This window comes from Bombus affinis, chromosome 6, assembly GCF_024516045.1.
Source record: "Bombus affinis isolate iyBomAffi1 chromosome 6, iyBomAffi1.2, whole genome shotgun sequence".
Lineage (NCBI taxonomy): Eukaryota > Metazoa > Arthropoda > Insecta > Hymenoptera > Apidae > Bombus > Bombus affinis.
In genome coordinates this window covers 16,986,017-17,004,924 of record NC_066349.1, presented here as the reverse complement: position 1 = coordinate 17,004,924, position 18,908 = coordinate 16,986,017, and the positions used below count along the sequence as shown (strand labels likewise).

Genomic DNA, 18,908 nt, shown 5'->3' with positions numbered 1-18,908 from the left:
CTTCTCATCTCTTCGTAAGCGATCGCCTCGTGCCTGCTTTTACATAATTTTCGATTGCACTTTGTATATTACCGTTTATCGATACTTGCACAATTTACATCGAACGAATTTTTTTAACGAAATTGGAAATTTTGGTATTTGGTCGATTATGAAACTTTGTGAAATCGAACGAAGTAGATTGATACGACAAATTATTATTAATACGGAATTGCTAGAAGCGTGCCTATAGTATCAAGAGGCGTCGTTAATTTATTATTTGATCGAATTTTCGTGAAATCTTCGAATGGCGAAATTCGAAGCAAAATATTTGTTGCAACACATTTGTTGCTCTGCAACTCGTCACCAAAAAATCAAAATGTATGATAACATTTAGTACCTGTGCATCGTGACGTTTATCATTTGTACGTAAGTTGCATTTCTCTTGGTGTAACGACAATGACAAGCATAAATAAACGATTGATTTGTAGTAAGGATATTTACGGAAGATATTAATAAACTCTATTTATATATTTGGAGGAATTTCAATCATGTTTAAATGGAAATAAAATTTTGCGCAAGTTCCGCTGGTTCCCTGTTACGTACGTGTACTTTATCCTTGAAATTACTTCGAAGAGCAGCCATTCCATTTAAAGTTCCTATAACTTTTGCTGTTTCAGAATTGCAAATTATCTTGAGAAAGTACAAAACACAAATCATCTTTGCCCTTCGGAACTAATATACGAAATCTCCACACGATCTCGATACGATTGGCAAATAAATGATTAAAGAAGGAAATGATCTCCTTCTGAACGTACGATATCGAGTCTATATTGATTTATACATAGGCAGTATTAGTTCTAATTGTTATTCCAATTAACGATACGTTGAACTTTACACCGTCCAGGATCTTCACCTTCCTCGTCTTAAGGAACCTTCTTGATAAAACCAATAAAGTCGGCTAAGCTATCCAAACACTCTTCTGCCCTATCTTCATCGTCCGATCTCTCTAAATCCACTAAATCCAACCCAAACAATTCCTTATTAACCAGAATTTCATTCCCCGTAATTCACATTCTTTTCACATATCTAGGAAATGGTTATAGCAAGCCTAAAGCAACAACAGCTAAACGTTCCACATCGATTCCAGCCACAAGTCCATGACGTGACAACAAATTTCGAAGAATCCCACAGGATCTACCTAATTCGCCCCAAGTCAAACACATCGATTCTCCGACCCCTAATCACGTATCAAACTTGGACAATCCCGGAAAATGAAGATCAACGCCCGGAAAATAAAGGGCCGGATGGATGTCCATTCGCGCGAAAATCAATCTATCAAACTGATTCGTCGAGTTTATATTCCCGTTTCTTCCGATTCTTTGAAACGTACCGCGTGCCAGGTTTTATATTTTTCGGCCTTAACCATTTTCACGACGATGCGGCGCAAGTTCGTCGAGAAGAAAACAGCTAGTTTTGCCTGCACACACGGCCTGGCCTGAACGGGTTGGGCATATCGATCTCGAGAGAGGCAAAGATCGTCCTGCATGAAGCTTTCTGGCGGTCGAGTGGGGTGTCAGGGGCGTACCACGGGGCTCGACGCCACCTGCGATGACCTTGACCTACGGGGTTCCTCTCGCGCCGGCGTCACGTCCTCGCCCTCTTCCATCGCAACCGCTTTTCTCTCCGTTCGGTTTCTTCGACGAATATCCTGAATCTCTCGTCCCAACTCGCTCCTGACGATCTTCGAAACGTCGCATTTCCATTCTTTATCCTTGTCACTTTCTCTTCAAACGCCTTTCTCTCGTTCGTCAACCTCTTTTGTGTCGCGTGTTACCACGATCCATCGTCGTGCTTCCTCCGATATACCGCATAGTTGCTTCACATCGGTTTGTTTTGTCGTTTCTTGTCGACAGTGCTAGTTGTTATTTCTATCGTTGTCTAAAAGAAACCCCAGACATCTGCTTGAATTTTGGGTTTTGCTGCCCGTGCTTTCAGATGGAGAGTAGCCTTATCGGAAACTGATTTTTTAGCGCTCTATCGAATGCTAGGAGAGTCGATGGGGTGGTTCGTGCGTTTGACAGATTTTTCCGGCTCGTGCGATCTTCTTTTTCCTTCTGCGCTGTAGCTCTGTTTTTTTTTTTTGGTTCTCATCCTTTCGATGGCTTCATTTTTCGTGGGACTTTAAAGAACGTTCGATCGGATTTCGTGTCATAGCCACGTTCGACCGGTTTGTCGATTCGACCTTTTTTTCCATCGAGTGCGTCCTCCCTTTGTCGCTGCACCAGTTTATTTTGTAATTTCAACCTTTCGTTAAACTTTCTCTTTATCCGTCCGCGATCCTCTTATTCTTCCCTATCTAATTGCATAATTTCAAGCTTCAAACAATTTCGATTTCTGAACCAGATCGTAAGAATTCCTTCGTTAATAAGAAGAAACCAGCTTCGTTGGTCTGGCAAGCTCCCTCTGGATCTCCTTTGCAGCCATCGTTATCGGGAAAGGCGAATCCAAGCACTCGAGAAATTCTGCATCCACCAGCCTTTTCCCATATTCCCAATCCGCCAACCTTGAGAGCATCCTTCCTCGAATCTGCTGTGTTTCCTCCATGAATCGACTTCCAAGCTTTGCGTGCTTCCGTCTTCGACCGACGAATTGCTTCCTTCGCTTGCTCTATTATCTTCGTCTTAGCATTTAAGTAACTTTGCTGGAATTAGCGATAGGAACAGGTTAGAGACGATCGATCCGTTCAATCGCTTGGATGATCGTTTCATATTCTTCTTTGATAATAATGTAGAATCTTCAAATACATTCGATAGATTATTGTCATTTGTAACTTCCTAACGTTCGAAGAATCTAATCCTTGCCTTACATAGGGAAATAAATTTGATCGAAAACTATAGGAAATGTAATAACAGCCTCTAACTAGGCTTTAAATATTTATATAGCTCCATATTTTCATGGAGCATGTTTCATCCATTATTATCGAATATTACCACGACCACTTTACTCTGAATATTTGCAACATTTTATTACAATACATAGCACGTATTGCCCGCGTTAAATTTCCCAAATGCATAAACATCCGCAGTCGATTAATCATTTCATGGCGCAAACAAGCATCTCCACCTGAATCGGAAGTTTCAATCGCCCCCCACCCAACCCTCCTCCTATTGTGCAACAACCCCGATAGGTCAATTTCTCGCATAGAACTAGCCAAAAATAATGACTGCTAAAAAATCCACTGCTTACTCTTCGTTTGGCCAGTGTTGCTCAAACATTCCATCGTTCTATCAAGCCCTATCCCTAGCCAAGTCCCGTTAGCCACTCGCGTTCATCCGCTAATGATAATTCAAGCAGCAACGAGCGTCGGATCGACCTTAACGATCAGTATCGTCACGTAACACCAGGGATAAATCAAACTCTTGGTGAAGAACTGGCGATGCTGGACCCTTTTCGCCTCTCTCTAGCTCTTTCTCGCCCCGAAGCACGGCGAAACACGGCCGTCCATCCCCACCGGCGCCGAGCTACCGGACCGAGGCAACCCCCTCCCCCTGAGCACGCTGCTGTCTCGGCTGTCCTGACGAGCGGAACCAGTCGCAGTTCGAACCCCGAGGAGACCGACCGAGGAGCTTATATCCTGGACGTCGACAGCAGGCACGACGCTGATGATCGTGCCGAAACTCTTGGCCATGAGCCCGCCCTCGGAAGCATGCAGGTGGGTGGCCTATGTTCCACGTTCGTCCGAGACTCCTCGTGACGCGAGCTTCTCCAATCGCTGTTTCTACGGGCTTCTTTTGGATGAAGTTCAGGTGCATAGGGGTGGAGGGAATGTTTCCAGGCATTCGGACTTTGTTTCATAATATCTCGGTTGGAGGTTTTGGTATTTTCTAATTTTGTTTCGTTCCTAATCGAGGTGCGCGGGTGAATAGGGATAAATAGGATCGAGGATTTCGCGAGTGCTTCCAGATTTACATCGAAGTATTTTATGATTACCGGGGGTTGCAAGTTTTGTTGTTTTCTAATTTTTTTCTCGTAATTACAAGTAAGATTATTAGCAGTTACACGTAAATTTTTGAAAGCTTCATGTGCGGTTTTATAATATGTTATCGTTGCTAAGGTGGAAGCTTTGGTATTTTATAATATTCTTTTTTTTTATAGTTGAGCTACGTGCGTAGAAATGCATAAGATTAAAAGTTCCCACGAGTGCTTCGAGATTTATTTTATTACCACTGACTCGAAAGTTCTATTATTTTATAATATTTTGTTTCCGTGATTGTGATATGTGTGTATGGTTAGAGGTAGGAATTTTTCGAGAGCTTTAAGTACAATTTTATAACAAATATTTTATCGTGGATGGATCGCTAGGATGGATGTTTGAGTATCTTAAAATTTTATTTCTTTTATAGTTGAAATGTATGTCTGTGAATATTGGTAATCAGGATCGGGAATTTTTCGAGGATTTCATGCTAAAAGTTTCGTGTTGCGATATTTTATTAAAACTTCAGGAATTTCGATATTATAATAATATGATCGTGGTGGTTTAGGTGAGACGAATACAGCGATGAATTTTATTTAAAATTTCATCGTTACAACGCTGTGATTCAGTTTGCATACTTTTTGCTACTTTTAACGCGATTTCGTGATAGATAATATATAAATTACGAAGTGCTCAGGACATTAGAACGGCTGGAATTAAATTATTAATTATTTAGGGTTAGCTTGATACGAGCTGTCTCGTGTTTGAGACAAGTTCCCCTTCGTCGAGTTCGCGGAGAAAGTTCAGAAGTTTGTTCGAGTTTGTCGTTTGGTATCGTAGCTCGTTTTCCACCCTCGATTGTAATCTCATTATCCTGCAGGGTTAGGGTGAATTATCTTCCGTTGAACCATGGGACGCCCCTCGACCAGGTCTGGAAAGTTATTTTCTAAATATTCTTTTCGGGGATATTTATTCAAAACACTCGGTTACTTTCCTTTCAACCCTTCAAATTCAAAATTGTTACAAAAGAAGTAGACAGTTCCAATTTCTGAGCTGATTCAACTACGCTTTTCGAAAAAGAAGTTGATAATTTCGATTTATGCATCCTTTCGAATAAACTATCCTTTCAACTTTCAAATTTGTTCAAACGTACTAGCCATTGAAATTTCAAATTTCGAAGGAATAAATGGGTTATTCAAATTTTCATATTTATTCAAATTAGCTGGTCGTCTCTTCAAATAGCAAAATCCTCTGCTTCTCGCAGATCTCGCATCTTACGTAATATTTATTTTTACAAATTTCGTGTTCTCAAAGAACAAAGAATATAATCGTACCTTTTCAATAGCGAGGAAGCTTGAAAATGAAGCTCCCGGAATTTCCGCTCTCATTGCCTCGATTCATATCAAGAAACTCGTCTAATTTCCGAAACAAGTGTGCTAACAAGTAACAAGCGACGAAAGGAATGAATTCCCAGGGTCTCGATATCTTGGATAAAGCTGTGTAAAAATTACGGTGAAGCGAAGTGTCTTCGATAACGACGTCCTTCGATCGGTTCTCTTGGCTTCCCTTCAATTCCCGGTCAACGTTGCACAGATTTCGAATGAAAGGAACACTAGTTCGTTGTGGCATAATGAGACCCTTCGCCATTTTCGACGACAAACGAGCGAGATAGCGTCGATGTTTCGCGTTTCTTTTCAAAACCTTCCAGCCGTTGATGCAGGGTTATGTGTAATGATAATTTTAATTAATTTTTTCCGTGGTATTTTCGTCAACGACCTTGTCGCATATTATCAAATACTTTTAGAATTATCGCAAAAGGAAAAATATATCTGTATATGTATTTTATGTATATATATATATATTATTCGCTTTCTTATCTTTTCAATTGCTCATTCAACTATTTATTCATTTTTATGAACGAGAAGAAAGAACGAGAAACTATCGCTTTTAAAATAAAAATTAGGTAAATCGGTTAAAAGGAAATTCTAATTGCGTTGATATCTTACTAGGCAACCAGTTTTGAAATCGAAACCACTCGACAACCTTCTCGTCCCCGATTCAAAGGGCAAAGGTTTCGATTAATTTACATCAGGTAACCCTTAACTTTTCCATTAGCGTCACATCAATCCGTTTGATGATAAAGTTTGCCGACAGTTTCGTGTCAAAGTTAGCAATCGAGTAGCAACGGTTTTAATCGTTAAACTATGGAAATTTCATTTTGTTCTATTTACTGTTACACGAACTCTTTGATATCAAGAAAAAAGAAATGATTCCAGTCAGATATATTCGACGAAAGTAAACGCGCACGTTCTTTAGCCAACGGTTAAAGATTAAACGAAAGGGTGTTACTGTGTACACGCATGGAGAGGTACTGTGCGAGAAAAAGCAACCCGCTTTTTACCTTTCCCTCATCGACCGTGCCATGTCAAGGCCGAACAAGGCAAGATCTTTCAGTCACGGTCACGAACGTTGCCGTGTGTCCGTAGGAATCGCTCTGCAAATCATTGGCCGCGATTATGGCTCCGCCTTTCAACCCCTGATTACCTGCCTCCGAGAAATTTTTAATGGACTGCGAGAGTTGTCGCTAACAGCTGAGCATTTGAATCGCTCTTTCGTTGCTAGCTGCTCGAGATAATTTACTAATTAAGAGAACATTTCTTTAAAAGCCAGTAGAGTGTCGAAAACGGTAATTAGTTTAAGAGAAAGGGAGGGGGACATTCGTAGCTAGAACTCGATGACTTTAATAAACAGAGGATATAAGTTGATTAATTGATTTTTTCAAAGAAATATTTCGATCATAAATCGACGTTGTTTATTTTTGAAACATTTTTAGATTTGCACCTTTAGATTTTTTATAAATGCGTAAACACCCGCGATCCAATTATAACTGAAATATGAATAGTACAAAATCGTATTTTTCGGGATACAAAAATTTTTTATTTACCTTTATACGAATACTTTTAATATCGTAACAAATATTCGGTTTAAATTGATACCGGCAGCGTACGAAATACGAGATCGATAAACGAAAGGGGAGTACGAATGAATGCACTGCAAATGTAGCCGCGTAATTGCAATATGAATTGCCATTATAAAATCGGGCCTTCGCTTTGTAAGCGAAAGAAGAATTGTTCGAGCATGACGGAGTGTTTTATTCGTTTTGTATTGTTTAGTCGATCGCGAGACTCGTCGAACGAGTTTCTAACCGAGTAACATATTTTAAAATCCAGGCAAGTTTTACCTAAGATAATATCAATTTAAAATTCAACGAAGCACTTTGCCAAACGACTTGACATCTACATTTTTTAACGCTAAAACCAGAGTACTCCGGCGGTTAATTCGTAATGTTTCGTATTAAAATGTATAGATTTAAAACGATTTTTTAGAGATTCGAATGATTTTTGCTAAAATATAGTAGCACTGTATGGTAAGAAACATAGAAATCCGACTGAGTTGTCCGACTAAATGATATTTATCCGCCAACGAATTCTTCTCTTCGTATATAGTGTCAATAATAATTCTCGATTTTTTTCTATTAACATATTAAGAAATAATGACAATAGAAAGAGTAATTAGAGAATATATATCTAATCGTAATTAGAGAATATATATTTATTTACACTTAACACACGCATCACATTCGTAAAAAGTTTCTGTTTGTGTTCAAACACTTTCATGGACCACTGTAGGTGACGGTACGTAAGTGGCTATAACATACCGTACGTGAAGAAAATTCTCTATTCCTTAGAAATACGTAAAAAAAAATATACGAGCAGAAAAGAATGCATATTTCATCTCTTTTCATATTAGCGTCGCGTCGGGTATTTGGACATTCTGCATCGTGTTATATTTTACGCAAAAAGGATTTGGATCGCAGCCAGATTGTTGTTTCATTCAAATTCTGTCGCTGTGTTGGCCACAAATCCGGCTTGTACGCTAAAAATGCCACGAAATTTTTCATAAAACCGGTTTCAACCACTGCACACAGAACAATACAAAGAAACTCGTTTCCCGATTCTACCTCTAAATACGTTCTCGTTATTCAGCAAATGTTTGCACTAGAAACTCCTCTATAGGATAACAATCGACAGCTGCTAAACATTCTTCGTCCAATATAAGCCAAACTGCAAAACTTTCGTGTCACTGACGATACATAAAATATGATGTCAAAATGTTTAGCGGTAAATAAATTCCTTAGGAGATCTTATAGGCTTCGAAAGGATCCAATAAACGTGGTCAATTTCATAGCTGTCGTTCTTAGACGTGCATGGTGATTCGCAAAAATATTTGAACATTTGCCATAGAAAAGTTTTATAAATCTTCTTAGTACGTGGTTGATTTTTTAAAGTGAAATTATAGGACGTTTAAAGCAAGCACGTACGATCCTCTTGATAAATAGAAAATCAGAATAGCCGCTAGTTTCGTATAGATCGTAAAACTTGATGTAGATCGTCAAAGGAATTTCTTCCAAGGACCAATACAGGAATTAAAAAGTGTGTAGTGGTTTTGTAAATTTGAGATGCGATATCTTTCGTTTATATCGCGTTCTCGTGTTTTATATCCAAATACATTCGACGATCACTGTACCATTTTTTATGGCTCTTACATTCTGAGCTGAAAATTTAGCAGACAATCCTTTACGAGGTCGCAGGATGAATCTGAAATTTTTATCGTAACGTTCTCCTGCGGAACAGGTAGTTCGTTTTTGTCCAGCCCCTTTCATGTTTCTTTATCTCCTTTTTTGTTTCTTTCTTATACGTCCACGTTGCCTTCCGTGGAATGGGAAAAGCTGTAAAAGAAGCGTCCAGCTTCATTAGCTTCCTGATTGCGTTCTATCGATCTGCATTCGCATCGCTTGTCGGACCAAGCGGCTTTTTTTATACGAGGTCGGACTAATTATACGCCTGTGGAAAAAAACGCTGAACAGGATAAAAATGAACCGATAAATTTACGTTATAATCCCATTAAATGTCGCTGCTCAGAATCGCTTGTCGCGTCGCGGCGTCGTGGATCGCTCTCGTCGTCCAGCGAACTCGAAGAATGACTGCACAATGTACGTATTCTGAAATACGGAGAAACTGTATTATTAGACAGTATTTATACAAATTTATTATTTTCTAAATTTATTCATTTATTTTGTTTTCTATAATGACACGAATAAATAGAAATTCAGATTTCCCTTACAAACTTGTTATCCGCTAGTTAAGGGTTAGTGCTACGAAAATATATTTTTCCATACACTTTTCATTCTAATTACTTTCATACAAGTTTCGTACTTGGATCGTAACGATTCGATAGGAAACCTTTTCAAGTTTACTTTAAAGATGCTTTAGTAAGTGCGCAGTCGATTATCGAAATGTGATCGATAGGTAAATAATTTTTCCCGAAACAGTAAAGGATCCGTTTTTACGTCGGCGATATCGAAGAGCAAGAAGCAAGGAATATCAGAGGACAGAAAATTAAACCAATACTAAAACAATAAGAAAATAACCATCAAAGTAGAAACGATAATTTTCTCTGGAACGTCGAAGGTTTTTTCGAAATCGAATTGCTTGGCAGTTTCTCGCTATGGCGATATCCGCTACTGCCAAGGTCGTGAAAATGACGCAAAAGCGAATAATGAAAATGACGTTCAAAGGGCGAGAATCGGATTGTGCCCTAAGAACACGAGCCGCTGCTTTGAACTTTGCACTTTTATCGTTACACCGTGATAAATATTATCTAGCGAAGAATTCTCGGGCGAAAGCTTCCTACGTCATCGTGTTACAAAGATACGTGCGTGTTACCGAGGCCTTCATCGTGCCAGTTGTAAACAGGCCTTAATAAAAATCCGATCGAGTATATTGCAACAAGACGAGCTATACCCGGTCGAAGACTTTCCAACTTATGCTCGAGTTCCGTGATTCAGGAAAATTCTCGAAAAGATTTCTCTGTTCGCGTCAGATGCAATTATGGATTATTAATAACGATATCGTCAATTAAACTTTGATATTCTTAGCCAGGCACGAACCACACGGACTAATGTACTGTATCGGGTTTCGAGCCAGATTAAAGAACGAGTTTCCTCCACTCATACACGCGTGAAATCTTCGATTTCTCTATTGTGTTTGAATTAAGTAATTACAATTTCTCTTCTTCCTGGAGATAGTTTTAATAAAGGTGTCTGGTTAATTTAATTAGCCATCCGGGTAGTTGTAATTTATAGGTGAAATCAAGATCGCGAGAACCTACTTTTCAGGGAAAATAAACGAGAAATATCCTTCTTCATTCGGATCGACGTTATTCTCGGGTGCGAGGGTCGAAGGTTGTTTAACGTTGCTACGATCCTCCTTCGAGTTCTCTCGAGACGATCGGAAACACGGAACGAACGCTTGTTTAATTCTTGATCGAGTTTATCAATTCGTAAAGACTCTAGTACGGTTTGTACTGCACTTTTCGGTGGCTAAACGTCTCCGTTATCTATCGATTATTCCTACACGTGTCTCCTTCAATTTCTTACGAACTATTTGCGAGAAGTTGTATCACTCCTCGCTTAATGGAATTTACGGGAAAATGTATAATTCCTTTTACCAAAGTTTCTTCTCCTTTTCACCAATTTTACCTCTCGACTTGGAAACCTGCGATATATTGCGATAACACCTTTACTTTACTAAAGGCACGTGCCTTTCCTTTGCGAATAATCGGTAAACGTATCAAACGCTATGATCGTTGGCGATGACCGATGAAACAGGCCAAATATCGCTGGAATCTACACGAGCCTCGCCTGGAACTCCGTTCTCAGCGTTTGATCGTATAATCTCCTGTATATCTCTAACATCTTGTCACTTGATATTTTCTGATATTATATTACCTGGCTCTTTCTGGCCTGTAATAACGATAAATGACGCGTCGGTGAATAATTAGCAGGTGCGTCGATCGAATTTTTACGTTTCCAAAACGACCATGAAAGATGAGGCAACGTAGGCTGACGATCGAATTGGAACGCTTTCGATGATCGAGCAGACAATGGAAATATCACAAAGCCTCTCCTTTTGTAAACCGATAAGCCGAATCGAGCTTCAGTTCTGTGAGCAGCAACTTCCGTAGAGATGAAAACTTCATCGATCGTTCGTTCGTGTGTGCAAACAAAGTAATAAATCCAATATCCAGCATTTTTCCAAGCTACTCTTCGCCTTTAGTTTATTCAAATGCAACCTTTCGTCGGTCGTAATCTTCTCAGCTAGAATTTTGGTACGATCTTTGTACTGTTTCGATTGCAATATTATTGTAAATTTAGTAATGAAACTGTTTTTATTTCATTTAAATTTACTTTGACTAAATACGCGTATAATGTTTTGAAAAAGCTACGTATGTTTAAAAATTGGATGACATAGTTATTTGAAAGATTATTTCAATCCCTTGAAACTGTTTGGAACATGCTCAAATTACTCGCGTATTCATCCTTGATTGCCACATTGCCCTATTTCAATTTGAAATTTTGTCAAAAATCCAAGACGTTTAGCGAAATAATCAGGACAGAGAATGTAACACGTAAAAAGTACGAGTTTTAGTCTCTGAAAGAGGAAAACGTAAATGTGAAACAAAGATTATTAAACATCTATAACACCTTAGCAACTAATAAACATTGTTATTCGTATACGAAACTCGCGACAGTGAAAGCCAGAGTGGAGAACTAATCTTTATGGTTATTCGATGATCATCGATTCGTTTGCAACGTGACGAGTAAATGTAATCTAACGATCGACGCAATGAGAGCATATGGTGTCTTCGGTGAAATTCCCGGAAACGTTCTTGCATAGACTATATCGTGCAAAATCAATTCGAACCAGTGACAGCACCCGCGTGATGTAAATGCAACGTGCATAACGCGGTTGTGTGCACGACTGGAATAGTATCTGGGAATAGCGTTATCAGAGCTTGAACATGATTACGTCAGATACTGAGCAGATTCGTACACGTCGTGAAACGCTTGAGATTCTGATGTTCTAACAGCTAACATTAAATAAGCAAAGAAATACTTAAATATTCTTGGTATTATATTCTAGAGAAATGATTAACTTTATTACTCGGTCGAATTTTTCTAAATTTCGCTAGATTTTTTCTAAAATCGCAGCGCTTTAAATGTTCCATAATTGCAGGTACGTAATTCGTAATCGATAAACGAGAAACTGATTTGAAAGTAATACGGTCGTTGGTTTTCCTATTGCTGGATACAAATAAACAATTACCATTTGGCAATCGATGATGAATTTCCTCGTATTTTTTATAATTCACTATCGTTTTCTATGAAGTTTCCTATTCTAATTTTTTAAAACTCCGATAGCGACAGTTTCTATCGTTTTGAACTTAACTTTCAGAAAAATCGTACTACTTACAGGATCATCTGATATATCACGAAATAAATTGAATTATAGTAAATACTACTCCGTATTATGCTCTTAATGCTGTTCCTCGCGATCTATGTTAAAAATTGCATAATCTTATTGATCAGAGTATGGAACCTATTAATAATTATTGCTGACTATAAAGGGAAAGTGAATATTGGACAAACAGTTACTGTGTCTCGTTAAACAGAAGCCACTGAGAGAGCTGGGCCGATTGTGCCTCAGTACGGGTGAGCAGAGCAACGACGTCGTCGCGGAAGTTTGCACAGAGCCTCGTGGCGGACTTCCATTGCTGCAGGTATGGCCGAGCGACTCACCGAGGGGCGAGGCCGACGGACAGGCACAGGCATTCGTGTTCCCGGATGTCCAGGAAAACGTCAACGACAGTGGCATCGAGTCCATACAGGTAACGTAATCGAAACAGCTGAAACAAACGTTACCCGATGATTTTCAGATTCTTCGATTTTTATTTTAGTATTGTTGGCAGATGAAATGCATACAGTTGCGTGTAAAAAATTTTCACAGAGATAGATTTTCCATACTATATTCCAAAAATAATATTGCGAAGAGTTTTAACTATAACGAACAGGAAATCATGGTACTGCGAGTAAAAATGTAGAAAATATGGATTCGTTTATTCGTAAATTGCAAAATTCGATGGCGTTAACTACAGAATTGCAACGTATGATAATAATAGACAACGAAATTGTAGAATTCAATGTGTCAAAAGCTAAATCGTAGAATTCTACGAATCACACCGTGGAATCGTAGAATTCGAAGATTAGTTACACGATGTACCAAATTACGTAGAATTCAGTAGCAACTTTCACTAAAAAAAATACGATTTCACAAAAATAGAAATCAAGTTATCCGACCAATTCTACATCAACGATCATCGAGTTCAAAAAATCGATATAACAATAATTACCATCGATAGCCTTCAGCGCTTGAGTTTCGCGACATTCTAAAAGAATTTCATAGAAATAGCCAAACTGTAACGACTTTGTTCGTACGATTGTCGGAAAAGGCGTCGCCGTCTCCGTGCGGTGTAGCCAGCACTAGTCCAGCCACCACGCCTCAACAATCCCGGCGCGCCAGTCTACTCCATCCGGACCACGCTCGACTGCAATTGCACCATTTGCATCACAATCACCATAATTCCGGGATTAAGAGTCCACCGACGCCAGACAGAACGTCCATCGACGAAGAACCTCCGCTTCCGCCCAGTCCATCGAGCTCGACTACCAGCAGTCTGCGTTCGATGCCCAGTTCTGCGAATGTACAGATGCATTCGCAAGATAGGAGACGTAGTAGCAGGTAATAGTAGTATTCTTTTCTTTAGATAAGCTTTTCGTTGATTTTTCAACGAAAATTACATTCACGTCGAGCGTTCTAAGAAGTTCAAACAAGAAGATACAACTTTTCAAATACAACCGGTTCTCGTAATAACGAGCAAAAGATGCAAAATTCGAACTTTCGTATCCATTGAACAAATTCAAAGGCAGAAAAACGATGGCTTAAATCTCGCCTAATTTTACGTGAGCTACTATAATACGAAGTTTCTCTGTAATGCGAAGAAATTTTCATTCGTCCGACACATGCCATAAAAATGAACTATGACGAACCATCTATATAAAGAGGAAATTCTCATCGTCGCATAACGGAGCTCGCGAACTTCGTCGAAATACCATCTCATTCCCTTCCTCGGGCGATCTGCATCCCAAGATAAGTTGATATCAACGATCGTTCGCGTTCCAGACGCGTCACGGTCTCGCTTATAAAAAGGAGAAAAACCCCTGAACGTGTCTGTTCCCGATCCGTGAAATTGCCGGGAGAACGGGGCTAGAAATAATCCCCCGGGCTGATAACAGTCTGACGTCGATCTTGACTCGTGTCAAGGCGCGACCCTGGTACCATGCAAATACGAACACGTGTGCGGTTACCGCTCTCCTTTTCACTTATGCATCCAGAGATATTAATCGTGGCCGTGCTATCCGGATGATTTGGCCGACGGCTTGCTTTCACACGGAGCCGGAAATCGTCGGGATTTCGTTGCGCCCTTCTACCTCGAACTCGGAACTTTCAAAGGTGAAACCTTCGCCGAGTCACACCGTGAATCGATTCGATAGACTGACGTTGCTTTTTTCGTTCGAGTATTTTTCAGATATGACGTGTTGGGGCTAGATTCTAAAATAAGCTGAACGTCTTAGGCCTCGAAAGTACCAAATACGGTTATTTCTATTGACATTCGCAAGCCGCAGCGTTTGAGATATTATTGCTTTGTATATTTGTTTGTAACAGCGATATCGTTATTTAAATACATCACAATGTCTATCGTAGTTAATGGAAACATAGATTCTATAACAAGCGATGAACTAAATAATGGCAAAAACTTCAGATTGTAAATATATTTGAACGAACAAATTACGTACGATAATTTTCTATAAAAAAAAACATATATCTGCCCACGATCTGTTGGAAATAGACGATATTAAGTTTTTCCCACTCTGTATATTTCCGTTAATGTCACCGTTAATGAATTCTCCTTTTTCGCCCTTATTTCGTCTCTTCGGTTACAAAGCAACCGTAACATCAATTCGTTTAAAACAACCCCCTACCAACTATCTTCCATCTCGTAATCAAAAATTTCTATTCCAATCAACAGGTACAGCATGTTCGACGCTCTGGACCTGGAATACGCCCTCTTGAGAGCAGCAGCCCGTGGTTCCGTAGGCCCTTATTCCCTGTCGGAGTCCCTGCACAAACTAACCTTTACCCAGAGCTTAGCATTTCCTGCACTGGCTCGGGGTCTAGCTTCGAAACAGAGCGTGCCAACCAGGAGACCGCAGCAGCACACGGAAAGCGGGTTGAACGCGTTCGCGAAGGTGGTCACCGCTCTGGTCTTGGTTCTCGTGAGCGTGTTGGTGTTTGGTGTGGTGTACAAGTTCGTGAGAACGTGAGGATGGCTGCTGGTGCCCGATCGACCGGCTGGCTCCACGCAGGAGTTCGATCGACCGGGCACCAGTGACGCCTTCGACCAGTGACTCGTTCGGCCGATTTATCAAATCGTTGTCCAATCAGCTAAAAGCTTATCGATTTCCGAATACATCGGGGACCGAGTGTATCGTAAAATAACGATCGAGTATTCAAGCATAGCCATTGAATATGCGAGTAAAATTTGAACTTACGAGCAAAGTTTGAACTAAAGTTCGAGAACTTTTTAAAGTTCAAGGAAGATAAATCTTCGCGTGTTGTCTGTTACGGGGCCTACCTTGAAGAACTATCTCTAGTCGAATAGTCGAGATCATTGTTGCCAATGTTGGTTCGCGATATCGTGGAATACAAACACGATAGTTGAAAATAGAACGAAACGAGGAAGCTTGGCAGAAAACAATATACCGGAAATATAGATTGCTCGGATGTCGAACGCGCGAGTCAGATGGCCAGGGAATTTCCCAGGGAATAAAGAAAGGCGAACAGAATCGCGATACGGCGCTGAGAATTTTACGACACCGCTAACAAGCATTTTTACCGGTGTGCGACGCGATCGTTCGCTGCGGTATTTTCATGCGGGCAGAGTGCGTGTGCGAATTACGACTGTGCAAATCGGTCGATGTAACATTTCCATTTTCTAAGTAAAAATCTCCCTTTTTGAATAACGAACGGCTACGTTCGTATATAAGTAAGTAATCAGCTTGGCAAATTTTATAACAGCGAACTTTCTACCAAGTTATCGAAATTTATCGAACGCTTTGAGTTTATGGCAGAACTTTATTTATTCCAACGGAATTTTAATTAGCGCTGCATCAAACAAACTAACGCTGTCGTTTGTTCGAATATAAACTTTAATTATTTGAAGGAGAAATTGTGGCGGAAATCGAACGAGACGCTGTAGAATTAAAGAAGCTCTATCACAGTCATCTATGTAGCGTAGCAATCGGAAGAATATATCTTTAAATATTACAAATTAACCTACAGTTTCCCTAATCTCTATTTGAATAAGTAAAATTATAGGAGATTCTACTATTCGTGAAATATTTGTTCAAATGAATAAAGTTTTGCTGTGAACTTTGAAACTTTGTTCGCGTGCGAAAATATGTCACAATATAGTGCAGAAGCAAGTGCGCGTTAATTGGATACAAATCCGTGACTCTTCAAGTGCTTTACACGATTCTATCCCGATGACAATCGCTCCGACATTTAGACCGTAGTTTTAAGGGAAATCGCGGCCGAATTCCTCGCGAAGGATTTGAAACTCGCGGAAGCGCTCAATGTAATCGACGCGCCAGCATGTCGCGAACGCGACCGCCAAATTATCGAGATGCTTCTCCCGTCTCGTACGCTAAATGTCACATTAAATACAGCCCGTTCGAGCGTTTCGTCGCTATTGAACAGCGACTTGATGTGAAATTATAAAACGTCAGAAAGTTGTCCTCTTGCGTCCCGTCGAGGCGTGCACTTTCGTAATTAAAATACTCCTTACACAAATTCGTATACGTCATTCGGTGTTGTATTGATTTTATGCTTGAGATTTAAAATTCGGTTCGATTTATCGCAGGATTAAAATTCTCCAATTTTGTACGCAATTTAAATTTTCTTTTCGACCGAATAGGGTACGTCAATATCGGCGACGTTTAAATGGAAAGATTTATTCAACCTTCGTATTCGACGCTTGAATTTTAGGATGACATTTTTTGAAATTAAAATTTCTACTTATTTTTAGAATTTAAACGCGGAGGAATAAAAAGAAACGTAGAATATAAATGTGTCGAAATTTTCGTTTCGAGTATATTACGTAAAAGTTAGAAGAACTTTTCCTGTTTACGTTCTCGCCGTTTTACGTGGCATATTTGTTCTATAAAGTTTTAAGTTGTTGTCCATCGTTAACAACGCACTGTAGGAAAGTACCGAAAGTAGTATCCAATACTATTTTTTCGTTTAAAGGTTACTATACTTCTGACACAAGCCGTATAATTCGATGGAAACTTATTTGGTTCGCGCCTCAAGATAAAATGCAGAGAGAAACCTTCCTTTCAGGCTTACAGATCGTCGACACTTTACAAGATAATCGTGAAACATGTGTACACGTATATTCTATATAAAATACATATTGTAAATATACACATATACAAGTATTAACTGAAGGAGCGCGTTTGATTCCTTGACGTTGTGTTGTATATTAAGCAACGAAGTTTCTGAGGTAATCGTCACGTTGCAAGAAAAAACGATGTTCTTTTCTTTTTAAATATAAAACATTAAAAATGTATACATCTATGCGTACCGTGCTACCAAGTAAAAAGGAGGAGAGATGAGAAAATTTCTACCTTAATTGAAAGTTCTAAGACTTAATATAAAGTCTTAATAAAATTAGAATCTGTGAAAGAAAATAGAATCTGGTCAATTTTCAGAGGAAATATTTTTTCATGAAACAAATGGAAAAAAGTGAAATCGTTTCGGACAGAATAAAATAAAAAAGACAAAATCTTACTTATGGCAGGATGATCACGGTTCTTGTCGTCGTAGAATGTAAACGTAAAATCAATATAACCGCTGTAATCGTTTCAGTTCTGATTCTGGAAAAGATTCCCTTTCCGAGAGGAAGCTGTTTTCGTCGATCAATCGCTTCGTATTGTACAAAACTTTCGAATTTATTCAAAGTAACATTCTAAATAAAGTCTTTTCCAATAATTCATCCAATCATTTTTATTCCTTAACATCGACAATCGTCCTATTCGATTCGTCGACGCTTTGACTGCCACGTTGGTCATTGGTGACCGGAGCGCTTGAACTTCTTACAATCGTAACAATTGAATGAAAATTGACAGTTAGGGCATTTTTAATATAACCGATAAATAGAAGATACGTTGAAATGAAAAGTGCCCCATTGAACTATTAAACATTTTTATTAGCACATCGATAAAAAAAAAAAATGAGAACAAATCTTGCTTCTAAAGGTGCACTGTGTTTGCATCCATATCTTTGAGGGGTAATCTACGAATATTATTATAAACACAGCTTAGAAAATAATCGTAAATGCTGCTTTATGATCATATAATTGAAGTTAGAAGTGTGCACATACCTTACTATTGTATATAGAACGAGCAAATACAGTTTACTAATATTTTCTACACGTTTCAACGATATATTTCGGGACGTTTTGCTTACGACGAAATAACGAATGCGAATGGTTTGTTGAAATAAACGAAGCCTTGTTACGATATGTCGCTATCAACTGTTAGCAAGGCGCCACGATGGTCACTCGTGACCACCAATAAGATAAACGGTTCATTGGGGAAGAATATTATCTTACATCGGCAATTTATCATTATTTTGCCATTACATGCTTTGAATAATACAAATACTCCCGTGGCGTCCTGAGCGAGACATGTGATTTCGGCGTGGCAGTCAAAATGTTAAGGGTGAACGTTACGTTAACGCAACGTATTCGATACGTTACGTATCGCAACGATTTATCGAATGACTTGCTAAAAAATCTGAGAAAAATGTAAAAAATACGAAATGTATCTACGTGGTAAAAATATTGAAACAAATGACTTTCAATTAGCAACGAA

At 39.1% G+C, this 18,908-nt stretch overlaps 1 protein-coding gene across 1 annotated transcript; it reads left to right on the top strand.

The window, feature by feature from the left end:
- The first annotated feature begins 3,533 nt into the window (after window positions 1-3,533).
- LOC126917775 (palmitoyltransferase ZDHHC5-A) lies at window positions 3,534-18,028 on the top strand. The gene is made up of 4 exons (XM_050725033.1): window positions 3,534-3,691; window positions 12,527-12,742; window positions 13,364-13,653; window positions 15,002-18,028. The coding sequence occupies exons 1-4, from the start codon at window positions 3,686-3,688 to the stop codon at window positions 15,294-15,296; spliced, it is 807 nt and encodes a 268-aa protein (XP_050580990.1). The 5' UTR covers window positions 3,534-3,685; the 3' UTR covers window positions 15,297-18,028.
- Window positions 18,029-18,908: the final 880 nt, after the last annotated feature.